At 37.8% G+C, this 17,207-nt stretch overlaps 1 protein-coding gene across 6 annotated transcripts in view; it reads right to left on the bottom strand.

Moving 5' to 3' along the window:
- Positions 1-17,207, bottom strand: part of LRP1B (LDL receptor related protein 1B) — a 639,076-nt gene that overhangs the window by 9,941 nt on the left and 611,928 nt on the right. For 5 of the 6 annotated variants that reach the window (XM_074547868.1, XM_074547870.1, XM_074547872.1 and 2 more), the window contains 5 exons: positions 16,683-16,844; positions 12,505-12,679; positions 11,761-11,865; positions 9,660-9,773; positions 71-147 (listed from right to left, as the gene is read on the bottom strand). In XM_074547868.1, coding sequence (XP_074403969.1) covers positions 71-147; positions 9,660-9,773; positions 11,761-11,865; positions 12,505-12,679; positions 16,683-16,844 — 633 coding nt within the window. The remainder of the gene's footprint in view (positions 1-70; positions 148-9,659; positions 9,774-11,760; positions 11,866-12,504; positions 12,680-16,682; positions 16,845-17,207) is intronic. The other variant, XM_074547871.1, reaches the window with a different exon arrangement.

Here is a 17,207-nt window from a genome sequence, read left to right as displayed (position 1 = left end):
ATAGCACAAGGCTTAGATTTCTAAAGTGACCCAAATTTGCCAAGTGACAGCAGTGATTGGAAGTACTTACTGGTGCTGATGTTGTCAGACTTGCTGCTTTTGGGAGCTGGCCTCTCACACTGTGTGCCTGACCAGTTGGCTGAACATCTGAAAGGATCCAATTACGATGGGGAAGTTAATAAATGTCAGCTATTAACACAGAAACCCATGAAAGAGACCACCAGCATCTTCTCAAGAGCTACATGAATCACAGCAGTGCTTCTACAAAACCAACAAGAATCCTCATGGGAGGAGTCAGCAGAACCCTGCCACAGCACTGACAACGCTCAGAGTGGGGATTTAGTTTAAACCTACACCTCTGTGTGTTTGATTCCTGTTATTATCACTGCAACCTTAATTCCTTTTCTAACTTCTCAAATAACAAAACAAGTTTAATCAAAGATATATTGGCATTTTGACTTTTGAAATCTTGAACTTTATAACCAGATGTTTATTTGCAGGAATATAGCCGTGTGTGTGTGTGTGTGTGTGTGTGTGTGTAATCAGGCCTGAGAGCCAAAGAATAAAGAGTTGTCCTAAAGGGACAGGAGCATCTCCTGGCCTCAGAAAGCCCTAAAAACTATTTATATTCAGAATATGTGTTCCAGGAGCCAGGTGCCTGGATTATTCACAGCTATTCTGCTATAATTTCCTAGTGTGAATATCAATATGCAAATAGTTCCTCAGTTGGGATTCAGAACACTCTCCATGCACACAAGGAAACACAAGGAGTCCATGGAAGCAGACTCAGCAAATCCATCAAAACCAGAAACAAACACCTGAATGAAATTCAATTGTTTATTCAACCTGCTGTAAATATGATTAAGTTTACTACAGACCCTCAAAGTCTCCTTGTGGAAACAGCAGGAAGTAGTCACTTCTCATCTGTCCCTGTTGCATATTGTGCAATGAATCATGTTTTTTCTAAGTCTTTTTGAATTATTTATGAATTTCAGCATCAGTTATCTTTAGGGAGGTGCAATAGAGCGTTACCCTCATACAGTTCCAAGAACTACTTCTATCTGATGCCTTCCTAAGGATTTAATACATTGCAAAGTTTACAGCTGGTTATGCTTAACAACTGATGTTGTTTTATAATAAAAGAAGTTTTGGAAAGACAGCAAATATTCTAGACAAAAGCAATGCCATTCTCAGGGAGGAGCCCTGGGCAGCTGTGCTGGTGGTGCTTTGGGCTCCCTTCTGTCTTTGCAGATCACTCCAGAACACTGGCTCTCCTCTCCTTGCTCCTAAACCTCTTCCAGCACAACCTGACATTCAGACAAATCTCTTTACTGCATTTCTATTAAGCTTGAACTTATTTTGGAAAGTAAATTTAATTTTTGGTAGGATTCACTATTAAAGTGCTTAAGCTCTATAGAGAGTCTTTAGAAGCATTATTGATTTTTTAAAATATATTGATTATTATTGCTAGTTGATTAATATATTGTCACACACTAGCTAAATTGCATTATAATTTAGAAGTTCTTCATGCTCACTGAAATAAGTTTGCTTACTTAAATAAATATGGCAAATACACACTTAGGTTTCCTCACTGCAAAGAACCCCCAATTCCTAATTACACACATGTCTCACAATGATATATTTTATAACTGAATCCAACTGACTTTTCCACCTGCTTACCATCACTTCAGCACACTGCGAGTCACAGGGAACACAACTTTAATCTTTCAAAAGATGCATCTGTTCCTTTTTCTTTCCAGATCTCTTTTTAGCAATTATGTAAGATAAAAATGCTTGCACTGACAGCTTACCTTACTAAGATACTGTTCAAGGAATTTGCTTTTTTAAAATGTCAATTTTCAACATACAGCTGCAAAATAAGTGTCTCCATTCTTGTAGAGAAACACTATATATCTTTATATTTAGAATATTCTACTCAGCTTCAAGCTCTTGGCACATGACAAACATGAAACAAAGTCTTTCTATTTCCTCCTGATATTTTGCATCATTCCTGCTCAGCATTCAGCTCATGCAATTAAAACTTGTGATGACAGACAATTTGCATTTAATACTACACTATTGAAAGTAAAAAATATTTTAGAGTTAGACATATCTAACTTTGCAACTAAATTCTTATATTAAATATTTCAAATGCTTCCACTGTATATACAATCATTATGATAAATCTGTCATAAAAACAGTTTAGAGAACATAAGACAGTGAGACTAGAAAAAGGATCACCATGAAGCATTCAAGTAAAAGCTCATGAGAAACTTGTATAATGTACAATTACATTCTTCAAAATCTTATAGCAGACATGATATCAAAACAGCTGGTGAAGAAAAAAATCCTACAGCTAGATATGCAGTAAACAGAGGAAAAAATAAGGCAAACATATTAAAAGTTCTTTATCTATCTTGTCATTCTAATTGCAAAAAAATCAGCAATATTGAAACACCTGAGGCATTTGATAGAAGTCTCATAAAAACATTGTTAGTTGCCACTATATTTTAATTTTTTTTTCCCATATGCTTGCTTTCTCCAACAAACTTTAAAGAGACTGAAGCTGGAAGGATGGCTGCCATTTCCTTCTGCACTTTGAGGTGCAATGGCTGCCCTTGGATGGTCCAGCAAGGCACTAAAGGCTTGTCTGGGGCAGGCAGAGGAAAAAAGGAGTAAAGCCCAGGGGAAAAGGATGTTTTCTGCAAGGGAATTTGACACAGAAAATCAGCCACGAGCAGGCACATGAATAATGATGGGGTTGGGACATGGACAACTGTTCATGCAGGAAGATGGGAAATGAGCAGATCTTCACCAGTTTTAATTGTCTGCAGAGAGAAATTTCTCTTAACAGCATTTTCTGGTGTCAGGACATTTAAATTCAGACTGCTCAGTTCCTAGCATGGGAACTGACTCCTGTTTAAGCTGGATGTGCAGTGGTTTGTCCTTTCCCAAACTCTTTGGTAGCAGGAGCAGTTCTGTGCCATTTTCAGGGGCTGTATGGTCAGACAGGACATTTGCAGCACTGTCACAGACACATTTTATGAAAAATCCTTTCCTTAGGATTTTTTCTCCTGAGAAGCTGAGAGGCCTCAGGAATAAAATGTAAATAATGGTTATCTGCTGCTGTGGAATGCAACAGGTGCATCTGTGATTGGTCTTATGTGGTTGTTTCTAATTAATGGCCAATCACAGTCAGCTGGCTCAGACTCTGAGAGACACAAGCCTTTGTTATAATTCTTTCCTTCTTTTTCTATTCTTAGCCAGCCTTCTGATGAAATACTTTCTTCTATTCTTTTAGTATAGTTTTAATATAATATATATAATAAAATAATGAATCAGCCTTCTGAAACATGGAGTCAGATCCTCATCTCTTCCCTCATGCTTGGACCCCTGCAAACACCATCACACAGTATGAGCAAACTAAAAGGCATTAATGAAGCAGAACCACATAAAGCCACTTTGTTTCATCAAGGATGTTCACATCATCACAAACTCAGGAGAAAGAACAGTGGAAATGCCTGATTTGAGTCATTCCCAGACAAATACAGATGGAAACAGATGGGGAAGCTGACAGTGAAGGACAGGCTGGAGTCAGCTGAGCGGTGCACGGTGCTGCAGAGAACATCTCAGGTGCAAATCTCCAGCTCCCAGCAGAACCAGAGAGAGATCAAAGAGCAGCAGTACCACAGGGGATGCCCATATGAAAACTGAATAAAAGTAAAAAAATAAAGGTTGCACACGTTCTGCTGCCAAGGTCATTAATAAACCTTCTACAGCTCTCTCTGCAACAATTCAGTTCCACATTTATAAAGAAATGAGTGCTTGGGAAGTGCCTCCTGAGGTACTGAATGTCATTGGAATTATCTGTTTTGAGGAACTAGCATTGTAAAGAGAGACGTTTTAAAAAACTTTCAATTGAGGTTATGAAGGTGTTGCACTTGGAGTGAGGAATGTTTAGACTGGAGATATTTACATTTCTGATCATGCTGTTATCAGAGTCCATTCATGACAGAAAATGTCTGTCTTGTCTATTTCTGTATAACCCTTACAGCTCAGTGTGAGCAAACTTTCTGAACTCCATTATTCATGTACTTGACCATTTGACTATGAAAGGACTGAGTAAATAGAAAAAAGAATTAGTAAAAAAAGAGCTAATTTGGTGGCAGTGTGCAAATTTTAAAAAAGTTTGTTTCTCCTTTTTTCTCCCTCTTTGTGCCACAGGCATTGTCATAAAAATATAACACAGAAGGCATAACATGCAGTTAAAAGTGCTTTTGTAGGCAACTGTTTTCCAGCTCAATATTCCAGTGCAGATCCAAAAATGACAACACTGAAAGACTAGTCTAGAGGTGTACAAGAAACTGTGGAACAGTCCTTACAAAACAGAGGTGGAAGGGGAACTGAAAATGTTTCTTAGCTATAAATGATACTTCTTCATTACACAAAGTAATTTTTTTAACTTTGCTTTTCCTTTTGGTCATTATATAGCAATATATACTAAAATATCCTAATAAAAGTATCTAGCCTCACTGTTTTAAGAATACTTAACATTAAAATTTCACTGGAACTTGTCTTATCATTGATATTAAAACTGTAAGACAAGAGAACATCTGGATTACAGTTATTTACTATCTACACTAAATTGCATTGAAAGAGAAAAATCTAAATTCCCTTTTCCCCCAAAGCTCTGTAGGATGCCATAGGATGATAAAAGCTTTGCACTAAACCAAATAATTAAACTATTCCTTATAATAAATTTAGGAATACTTCTGCAGATATGCATTGTTCATACAGGGCGCTGATATAATAGAGTTAAATCCACTGATTAACTCTCTAAATTAAAGCTCTTCCATAACAAAGACCAAAAATCCCATCCCAGGACTGATCAGTAATTTCACATTCTGCAGCTTCCCCTCTATTGTAGGGTTTCATTATTTTCAAGTAGTAACTTTTCCATGACCATTTCATACATGAAGAAACCACATTTTAGTAGCTTTTCCTAATGAGCACCCCTCAACATCATAAAAGGAAAATAATGTAGAAGTCAAGGGATACAAAATTTATACTTGTTACCTGAAAATGAAATACAAATTGCCTTGCAATCCAATACATTCAGAATAGGACAATGGTATCATTCAAAAGCAGGCAAAACAATAAAAAAATTCTTTTCAGGAACACCAAAAACCTGTTGAAATTTAGTCAAAATATATGTGAGAAAAAAAAGAAGCAACTTTAAAAATTAATTTTCATTTGGGCATGAGATTACTTTGTACAAATGATTATTCACAGCTGCATGATGTTCACTGTAAGGAACAACCTCCAAATGCAACTCAGCCTCACTCATCCCAAGGTAAGAAAAAGAACAAACTGAGAGTCATCATACACCATGCAATTAGCAATATGTGTACAGTACAGAAGATATACAATTACTAAAAATAATAACAGAAAAATATATAAAAGCATGTCCAGGTGACTTCTACTGTAGCTGAAATTACACTGAGCAATAAAAGAAAAGGAAAATAGGTTGAAATGGTAAAACTAAAAAGAAAAGATGAGAAAAGACTGGGTAAGTAGGTAGATAGAAACCCAAGCATGTTTTTCACAAGCAGTGATATACAGCAGCAAATATTATACAAGTTTTATCTGAACAGTTTTAAACTCATGGACAAAGGATATCTGCATTACAGCCTAGTTAGTAAATGCTCCATGAAAAAGATACAAATTCCTCTTTTCCAAGATCTTAACAGCTCCTCCTCTGACAACCACTCTTCAAACACCTGTTTTCATTTGGCTCTTGAACTACTACCAGTTTGTGATACAAAGTGGATAAAATATCTTTTATCACACAAAGGTATAACCTGTGGATTATATTCAGTTTTGAGATATTTATAACAAAGATATTTTTAGTTGAAAAAGAAAGCTCTCAAAGGACTGGCAGAATGCTGTGACATTCCTGTTGCAATTGCAATTGGGGAGCTCATTAAATATACCCCAGGAAAGCATCTATTGCAGGATACTTGACAATATTTCCTGGTTTGTGCTGCTGCTCAGGGTTACCAGGGCCTTCTCTTAGTCAGGCTTTTCAATCCTGTGACTGTTCTTTATCACAGAGGCTTTTTCTCCTCAGCCTCCAGAAAATGCCAGTCAGGGACTGCAGGCTGTGGTCCCTTTCTTGTCCACAACTGGACCATGGATGAACTTGAACATTTTTTGAGCAGAGGTTTGGTTTAATGATGAGTTTATTTATTATAAATCTGTGTGTAAATACAGCACTTGTACAGCTGCATGTGCACTTAAATAAAAACTGTTCATATGGGAAGATTTTTCAACAGGAATGTCAGGAGGAAGGCCCAGCATCAGAGGAGGCACCTGAGCTGCAGGGGAGCTCCTCCATAAAGAGGAATGCACTCTTTAATTCCTGAATTCTGGGACCTAAACACACACACTCAGGTGCTCTCCCCACACTCTCCCCTCACTCAGTGCCTCTCTCCAGCCTCCTGGGATAAAGCTGGCAAGAACAACCTGGAAACAATGCAACAAGGGTGCCAGAGCAGCTGTGGCTGCCCCATCCCTGGAATGTCCAGGCCAGGCTGGCTGGGGCTCTGAGCAGCTCCAGTGGAAGGTGTCCCTGCCCATTGCTGGGGGCTGGAACGAGGTGAGCTTTAAGATCCCTTCCAACCAGAAGCATCCCAGGATTCTGTAAGAGCAGCTCTCCTGCTTGTTTCCCTCCTGCAGGGCCTGCTTTTCCTAATTTATCCATATCTGCACTTCCAAGTTCAAACTTTGTAATCAGTTTTAAATAATTCCACTATTTGTTCTCTCCCCAGTTGTTCACAGTCCTTAAACTGTTACTTGACCAAGATTCTCCATTAAGAAATGAAGTTATTTATTCTTTCTCCACCTTTCACTTTTCAGTTTTCTCTGTTATCAAATTCAGGCTTTCTTCCAAGCTCCTGCATGGTTTGTGCCTTCTCATTAACTCTCCAGGATGACTTGTTCTTCACTACAGAGGAATTGATCTTTGTTCTAATATTGAAATACAACACACACTTGAATCCCTCTGAACATCCAGCACATCCAGCCACAGGCAACTAATGCAATGCTGTACTCTGTCTTCTGATTTTTATATTTCTAGAATGCCTAAGAGAGTTATGATTTGATTACATTTATTTTCAGAAAATAATTATAGCACACATCCATGTGCAGGTACAAATACCAATAGTAATACAAAAAAATAAAGGAGTTTTAGCAATATATAGTTATGATGAAGGTATAAAAGAAACAAAGCTGAGAGAGAGCAATATCCTGTGCCAAAGATTCTGTAATGAAAGCCCTGCCCATTCAACAACCAGAGTCACTCTTGAGTACTGTAGAGTTTCAATTCTTTCCAGTTCTCTTCACTGGTATCATACAAGGTGCAATCTCTCTCTAAACCCTGCTTCTCTTGCAGGAATGAATATACAGGTGGGTAATTAGTGAGAAAGAAACAGAGACATAAATAAAGGTATTTATTCAAAGACAGACTGATAGAACAGATGGAAAGAACAGTTTGTGAAATACAGAAAAAAAACCATTTATTGATTATTTCTCATATGAATCTGATCTCCTGATCATTCTTTTTTTCAACTGATTTGTGAATTTACTGGTGCAATTCAGGCATGTCTCACCACAGACCCCACCCATTAGTAAGCAGTACTAAAGAGCTCCTTGAAAATGTAGTTTGGGAATATTAAAATGACAGTAACTATACAGAAGATTATGCTACTTTAAGACACCCTGAATAGAACATTTTTCATAAAAGGTCATTACCCCAAATTTTAACATTCTGAAATTCTCTCACAACCTTTGTAACTGAGCAAGAACAATAATGTGAGAAGGAAGGGGAACAACAATCACCACACACCTAAAAAATAATTTGAAGAATTAATATTCTAGATTGCATTGAAGTCCAAAGAGAAATCACAGCACACTCTGCATATTTGAAACCAGGACAGAGCTTTCACTGAAACTGGCAATAGCCTTCGTAAAACCTTCTCTTTTTTTGGTGGTTTATATGAAGCCACAGCAAGACCTTCATTCATTCCTAAAATGGTTAGGTGAAAACCACAACTCCTCCTTCCAGAGTGCAACTGATATTTAGGTCATTTAGTGCATTCGTCATTAAAAAGACACCTTGAGAGAGGAAGATAAAATAAAAATGTTGAAAGGAGAGTCTGTTCTTACAGGCTTAGAGTTGCTCTATAATTATGGCTTTAGGATTGCCCTTTGGAACTGCTAAACCTTATTCTCTATTGTCTTTACTGAATGATAATAAGGGCATGATTATGTGTAAAGTTTGCATTCTCAACTGATGCTGACTGTGAGAGAGAGCAGAGCTCCTGCTGAATGATAATAAACCCAGGCATCTCCTATTTCTTCTAAAAATCACCCACTCCCCAGTTAGAGACTGGTTTAGAAAAACATTGGGCTGTGGACAAATGGCTCATGGAGCATTTGAGAGAAAAAGCAGAAAAGGTACATCCAATATGTGACTTTATAGGCAGCAGTATGTTGTTCTTAGGGCTGCATGATTCTGAAAACACAAGCATGATACATGGAGATAGAAAAAGTTCCAAGCACCCCTGTCCCACACTCTGCTGTCCACTCCACACTCTTCCAGCTGGTAGAAGTTGGTAGTTAGGACATTAATCTTGTTTCCAATGGGTTCATGGTACCTCAAGCCAGAGTTTCATTGCATGAGAACATTGACAAAGCAACTGAGACCATGTATAAACAAAAAATTAGATTATTCACCCTAAGCAGTCGCTGTCTTTGCTACTAACCAGACAACCACATCACATCCCCACAGCATTCTGTGTTTCCATAAACCATTCACTGACAGAAGTTTACATCTGTGTGAATTACACATTTTCTCCCAAGTCCAGGTTTTTAGGTCATGATTTCACTACTGACTTTTGCATCTCAACCACTGAGTGAAGCTTGTTCATCTGGCAGGTGTTTTGCATCTCTCTGTACATCTGCCTTACAGGATTTTCAAAGAATAAGGCTGCTTCTTTTTCTGATGAATACTAAAATTTTCTCTTTAAGAAACAGACCTAAAATCCTTTATAGAAATAGAGAATACAAATGTAATTTTCTTTTTTAACCAGAGAAGTCAACGTTATGAGGTAGCTCATATACTTTTGTTTAACAGTTTCTATAAAATTAACAAGACTTAAAAACACAAGCTTAATTCCTGAAGTAGCACCTAAATAGCTGTTCTGTTCCTTTCCCTGTTCAGATAAGAAATAAGAAATAAGACTACAGAACATGTCCAATATCACTGCTCACTAAACTTAATGCTATGTAGGATTAGCTTGGTAAAATATCTCAAAACATGAGCAATAGAGGCCAAGTGGCATTTTCAGGTTTTTTTCCAATTTATTTAGCAAAATAAAGCCTTTTATTTCTTCCCCTGACGATACACACACTCCAAATGTATTTTTAAATATACTCATCAGTGCAACTCTCAAAGGGTAAGTGTGTATTATAGAAATGGTCCCCCAGATTAAGTATATATTGTGAAATGTATGTGAATGTGCATGACTTGAACCAATGAACCGTGGCCTGGAATGATGTCACAGAATGTGCAGCATTAAGTGGAAGGTTAAACCTACTTGCATCTCGGTTCATTAAACGTGGTTAAAGTGCAAATTCCCTCATTCTGACAGTAGTAATCACAAGGGTTCACTTTCTGGTCACAGCGCTGACTTTTAAACCCCACAGAGCATCTGCAGAATTTCAGTAAAATAGACCTACATAAATATTCTGCCTTGTGCTGGACAGATTCAAACGCGTTACGCACAACGACGGCAAGACACGCACACGTACACGGGCACACACCCACAGAAGACAAAACCAATGTTTTCTTGTCATGGAAGGCCCATCTGACAACACTGAAAAGTTTGCTCATGACCGATAATCAAATAGTCTTTAAAACAATGGGGCTATGCTGCCTGAAGGGATCTCAGAGTGTTGTTGTCAGATGTACATTTCTATAGATTGATCCAGATTGCAATGGCCTTAAAAATGGTCATTACCATTTTCTTGGCATTGGTAGTGGTGTTGGTGTGTGCTGCAGCATTTATGTTTTGGAAATCCACACACAAATTAAAGCACAAAACCTTTTGTTTCTATTTTTTTTTTTTCCTTGAGATGCTATGGTGTTCCATGTGAGAAAGAACATGCGAGTTTTACAAGAAAAAAAATTAATAAAAAGTCACAAGCTTCCAAAATAGCATTCTAGATGTTTAAGCAAGTGAATCACCAGGCTTAGTCAGCATATTTGGGCCTTAAAAATATGATACTCTCCTTTTGATACTCTCCTTTTGTCAGGATTTATCAGTCTCTAGTTCTCAATTAAAAACATTTAAGGAGGCACAAATAACAGGCAAAATGGTAAAAACAGGAAAAAAATAATAATAAATGAGAAAAACAAGCACCAAAAGTATTTCCAAATTAATAAGGGCTACCATGCAAAACTAAATTACATTATTTTCAGCCCTGAACCTGCAAACATACATTGACAATTTTTCAGTGGTAGTGCCACTACAATTGTGTGTCCTTTTTCTCAAGCAGAAGTGCTTCAGCTCTCACAGGGAGGAACCTTTGCCACACCTCTTCCACTGATCACACTAACAAAATCCAGGCATTTATGAAACTCCTTTGAGAGTCTGAATAAAATTCCCTTTTTCAAGATCACCTGCATCAACAAAATGAAGGAATGGCTGTGTCTTTATTCACACAGTTGTGGTGCCAGATCCCTTTGGGCAACAATTTGCTCATTTCACCCAGGGAATGAGACACTCATGCCCAATTCCATCTTCCAACACCTCTCTCTTCCAGCCTGGAGGATGCTCTGAGCTCCAGGTTGTTTGGAGAAGTAGAAGACCATTGTGAAATGAATATTTTAAGGAAATAAATAAAAAAAAAAAAAAAGTGTCTGACTAGGTATCTCAGAGTAACTGAGAGCAGGAAAGAAATTAATTTCTTGCTACAGTGACTACTTCATTATTTTATATTGAGCAGCTGAAAAAGAAGATACACCATAGCTCTCAAGAAAGGAGTAGAATGTAGGCTTTTCTGCTTGCAACAATATTTCACTTCTAAGCTACAAAATACCAATTTCTTTTGCATTTTACGTCTAGGCTTACGAAAAGCACTCTGAATTACTCTCTTGACATGACACAGGAGGGAGAGCACAATCTCACCCCAGAACAGCTGCAATACTCTGGGCAGTGGGAGGGTTAGGGCAGAAATATGAAATACATGAGCATATCTCCATAAGGGAAATAACACTGGCATGATTTTTCTTCTCCAGCTATCAGGAGAAGGGTTTTGCCTCCAAATCTGACCATTTCTGTAGGAAAAAAAGACTTAATCCACCTCTGAGAAGCAGGACAGGCAATCTTGAGTTTCCATTCCAGAAAAAAAATGCCTGAACAGACCTAAAATTACTATAAGTTTCCAAAGATACATCTTTGTATCTATATGCATTCACAAGAGAGCCCTTACTTCTAAATTTTAACACACATATTGCAAAAAGGTATGCAAAGTATGAGGTTACACAAACAGCTAGAAAACAAATAATGTAAGTTGAAACTGCAACCAGCCCATTATTCATCCCAGAGAGACTAAAAATACAGAAACATGCACAATAATTTTAATATTTGTTGTCACACAGGTATTGTAATGATCTGCAGGGGGCAGGATACTCACAGACAGACGGGTATATTTGTCTCTGGGTCCAGCTGACAGGTGCCACCATTGTAGCAGTAGCCATCACACAGCTGACAGGTGGAGGCAATCTTTCCATTAGTGCAACTGCCATGGTCAAAAAATAGGAAAAAGAAATAAAAAGCGAAGTGTAATCAGTATTTCAGTAAATCTGAGCATTTCATTGTAAAATCAGTATTTTAATATTAACAGACCTTATTATTATAAGATCTACTGATTGAAAGAATTTTAGGTTACTGGTTTGAAAAGTTATCACGGGCAATGAGATTATTGCACAATTCAATCTTTCTTTTAGTGAAAATAAACTATTAGAATACAAAACAATCACTCAGCAATAGAGCAGCATGTGCTACTTATGCCCCCAACAGTATTTAGTATGTCTCGATCACCGTCACAGATAATGCAGAATTTTCAACAGTGAAGAACAATGAAGACATTTCAACAGTATAGAAGAACGCCATTGCTAACTAGATTAATTTCAGTGTTTCCAAGTGAAAAGCCATTCAGTTTCCTGTTATACTGTGCTTCCTCCAGTGAGGAGTGCTCCACAAGTTGGTTTAAAAGCCAGAAGCCAGTTGGTTTGGTATGGGCAGGAGCCACACAGAGGAACTGATGTGATGTGACCACACTGGGACAAACTACGGCACGAGAGATGTCAAGGACAACGCATAGAACTGCTGTTAAATGTGGGATTTGGCACAAAACCCCTTTCCCACACACACTCACTTGCACACCACGTCCCTGCTGTCCTTGCTGGTGATGCAGTGTCCCCCGTGGCAGCGGGTGCACTTGTCCACCTCGCACTTGGGGCCCTCGAAGCGCGCGGGGCAGACGCAATCCACGCGGCCGTCGGCCGAAATCGTGCACGACTCGGAGTTGACGCAGTAGTGGTGGCAGACATCTGAAACAGCACCAGACCTCATCACTAAAAGACATTAAGGAGCATTATGGAAATAAATAATACTTTGCTTTCATGTTTTTAAAGGTACTGTAATAAAAACAAAATGGAAGCTGAAGCTGGTGACTCACTGGCAACCACAGGAATCGAGAATACCTAATAAACAGATATATAATATATTAACAATGTAATCTTGGGGAGTGAAATGGAAGTATAACTCATAAGAGGGTTTTTTTTCCCTTTCTAGTTGTCTAACCATTTATGGCATCATTCCATATAATATAAAGACTCCTGATGAGAAAAGCAGAGCAATGTTAATGTATTTAATGGGACGTTGGCTGAATAAAAACCTTCTGATACATTCACATTACCATTAACAGCATTATACTAAACTGAAATTGAAACGATATTTTGAAATAATTAAGTTTTATTTTCATTTATCCACATATTAAAATTTCATGAAGTTCTAATAATAATATATAAAGACATAATCCATAAGTTCTACAAAGTACTACAAACAGCCATAAGCTTTACAGACTGTGCAAGACCCCATTATGGTATTTAACTGTTTAAATGCCAGTAGGACTGATATTTCAAGTAGTGAATTCTTGAACCTCTTCAGAACCACCAGTAACTGTCTCAGTTTTCATCCCTTTTAAAAAATGAAATTGCCTAATTTAAGAAGCTTCCAAGGGCTACAAAATACTGGTATTTAACATTTAGGTAATTTTTATTTATGTGGTAGTGACAACTTTATTTCGTGGTTTGTGTTTTTCTTTAAAGTCATCATTTAAGCTCCTTAATGGGCAGGGATACCTTCCACTATCCCTGGTTGCTCCAAGCCTCATCCAGCCTGATCCTGAACACTTCCAGGGATGGAGCAACCACAGCTTTTCTGGCCATCACTTGAGGATATTTCAAAGTCAGAAACATATTTTGCTAATGCTACTCTGTGCTGTTTTTCCTCCTCTCCAAGGAAAGAGTTCTGCTGGAAGAGTTTTGCTGAGGGACAGAGCATGGCTGTTGGAGGAGTTGTTTCTGCTTGAATATTCATTTTATGTCTCCACTGTCTGCGCAGGCTGTAGGCTCAGCTGCTCAAGGAATTAGCAACAAGAGCGGCTTAAAAAATGCCAAATGAAGTTGTTCATTGTTTCTTGTTCCCCAGTTCCAGGTATGGAATGGCAATTTGCAGCAGGGGGCCTTTTTTTGGAACAAAAACTACTGCAGTTTGTAAGCTAATACTGAGAGTGATTTTATGTAAGTGCAGTGCAAGGGGCATATGTTTGCATGCACATAATGAAAAAAAAAAATCCAAAACGAAAGAACACAAATACGTAGGAGTAGGAAGGTCAAATGTCAAAACAATTATTAGTTTTTAGGATCAATTGCAGCCACAAACACCTATAGTCATCTGCAGTATCTAAAATGTTTATGCTACATTTGGGTTGAAATGACAGAAAATTATTTCTTTTTTCTCCTCAAAAAAGGGATTTCAGTTTCAGAGAAAGTCACAGCTTGTGGGATCACCATATCCACTTTGAATGATTGTAACTGCATGAAAATGTTTCCTATTTTTAAGGTAGTTTGGGCCTTAAATGATACAAGAAATGAACTTTAGCTACTCTGCGTGTCTTTTTTCTGGAATTTAAAAGAGGGAGCTACATTCAAATACATCAGATTTATGTGTATTTAATAACATGCACAGTGTTAGTAGAATTCTATGTAAATTCACTCACTTAAACTTATTTCAGCCATGCCAGTGCCTTGACACAGAGCACTCATTTAGGTTATTATCCCTTATGTGAACTAATCACAGGAGAAACTCTGCATTGGGTAATTGGAGACGATAAGTGTGGGGAAAATGAGGTCTTTGCAAGCTGGTAATACTGCAAGCAAATGTCTTCTCCCTGCCATAAAACTCTACTAATAATATTTTAAGCTTGGGAGCAGGAGTAAAATACCTACACACATTCATGTGTCATCCTTTGCATATGAACTACCTTCAATCACAGCAAAGACAGACTGAAAAAGATGTCTGGGAGGCAATCTTTGCAATAATGCCATATTAATGTAGTCCACCTGGCATACAAAGTGAAGGTAATTAATAAAGCAAAACATCATGCACATGTGTGAACAAAGCAAAAAAAGAACGAGATATGGTTTTATATACACATTATTAACTGTAGACTGGTATAATGTCACAAAACTTACTCTAAGAGATTCTAAGACTTTCTTTTTCCCCCAAAAGACTTAAATTTTAAATCAGCAAAAAGCTTAATTTTATTTTTTATTTCATAATGTCTCCAAGTCTCTGTATTGTGGCAGTTTCCCAGACAATCCAAATCTGATAATAAATTCCTGAATTTACATTTAAATTAATTCTCTTTAAAAAAAAAAAAAAAAAAAAAAAAAGGATGTTTGCAGAAGCATTCAACTAGAAACAATTTGTTTGGTTTTGGGTAAGCCTCAAGTAAATATTTTTCCTTAATCTGTGTGTCTGTCTGTGCATGATTTATGTGCTATACTATTTTCAAATACCCAATTGTGTTTGCAGATACTTATTTGTGGATTCATGCAGTTTGTTTAATACCAAGGGGGAGAGAATCACAATTACTGCTGGTTTTCCATTCAAAGGTTTCAATTTATTTCATAGTCTCCCAACTGGAAATATATTCAGTTTACTTCAGTACAAATCCTATTTAAGATACACACTATCCCTTTCCTTGTCTGACAGACCTTTCTCTAAAACTAAATACTTGTTTATATTGTAGATAACGCTAAACCAGTCCTTTATAACAGCTAATTTCCCATCCCTTTTTTTCTTAAATCAAGCCTTCTTCAGGAAATTCACTGAAGGTATATAAGAGATGATGGCTTTCGCATTTAATGTTCTCTGACAAGCACTATGACAGTCTAACAAGGCTGTGACAGTCCTTGCCTTAGAAAGTTACAGTCAAAGAAAAGCAGGAGCAGAAAAAAGCAGATGAATAAAAAACATTATTCAGGTCTCAGTAAAATAATTTGTTCTAACTTAAAGACCGTTGCTTCTGAAACATCATTTTTGAAAAGACATGGGGAAGACAAACTGTTGTTTTTAAATGAGTGACTGAATTAAGAAATTTAAGATTACATTAGTGTTTTGAGTTACTGAAAAGAGATAATGAAAGAAAAGAAAAGAATGGCAAGGAAATAAATATAAATGAAGTAAGAGCAAAAAGCCTACTAGTTGATAATCTACTTTTCTTGCTCTGCTGTAAAAGAAGTGAAAAATTAGAGGACATTGTGGATAGTGAGTAGAGCCTTTCTAAGGGCATGGAAACCTTCAGGACACTATCTCAATGAGAAGAGACTGATGGGTCAGTGGAATGAAAAAAACAGGGAGAAAATCAGATACAAAAGACAGAACCCAAATCCTGAGAACTAAACAGGAGTAGCATTCAGAAATCCTTTACAATTCCAACACCAGGACGGGGAAGAAACCTCACTCAGGGTGATCTTTGAGCAAGCTGAAGGAATACAGCATTGTGAAACTTAAGGCTCAAGGTGCTGCTTGCTTGGGTTGGAAATATACAACAAAGGTAAAAGAGCAGTTTAAAAGAGTTTTTTGTCTGCAAAGATTAGGGACACCAGAAAGTTCTTTAACCAACTGTGTCAATTCATTACCAGCATAACAAAACACACGACAAGTTGTAGCAGAAGATTTTAACACAATTATCTCATGGCTACTGACAAAGTCATCTGTCTTGTACCGCTCCACTCTATACTTATTCATGAAAATAACAATAAATCATTCCCAAAAAAGCTCTTTCTTCAGCCACGTAGAAGGGAAGAAATCTGCTCAAAGATCACCTGAACACACCAGATGACATTGCCGCAGCAGCACGAATAATCTGGGGCCAAATTTAACACCGCCTTAAAAAAATAAATCACGCATGCGGGGTTTAAACTTCCATTGCATGGAGCTTTTCCTGCACACCCAGATGGAATAATCAGTGGGATTACTTACAGTACTGGCACCTGTCTCCTGTGTACTCGGGCAGGCAGGCGCACAGGGGCTGGTTGCCGGCAGTGACGCTGCAGGTGCCCCCGTTCTGGCAGAAGCGCTCGCACACGCTCTGGCTGCAGCGCGGCCCCGTGAAACCCAGGGCGCAGCTGCACGTCGGCCGGCCTGTCCACAACACAGAAAGCTGGTTTGTGATCAAAATAAACACAAACTGAAACGATAATCAGCACTTTCTCAACACGGGTTTGTGGTAAGAGTAGGAGGTTTCAATGTTCCAGCTCAACTGTGTTTCTCTGGATGCTGAGAATGTGCCTTTGAAAACTTTGCTTGAATGCAGAACTTCTGAAAAACTAAATAATGTCTGGGAGCTATGGGCACCCAAAAACTGAATCTCTGCATTTTTATGCTTGTGCATGTGCAGTCATTGACTCTTTTATGAGTAAAAAGTCATTATTTAAAACATAAAATTGTCACCATATTTTCTGAAAAACCCCTTCACCAGGATTTTTCTCCTGAGAAGCTGAGAAG

This window comes from Zonotrichia albicollis, chromosome 10 (genome assembly GCF_047830755.1).
Source record: "Zonotrichia albicollis isolate bZonAlb1 chromosome 10, bZonAlb1.hap1, whole genome shotgun sequence".
In the NCBI taxonomy this organism is placed as follows: domain Eukaryota; kingdom Metazoa; phylum Chordata; class Aves; order Passeriformes; family Passerellidae; genus Zonotrichia; species Zonotrichia albicollis.
This window is presented reverse-complemented; position numbering and strand designations above follow the sequence as displayed.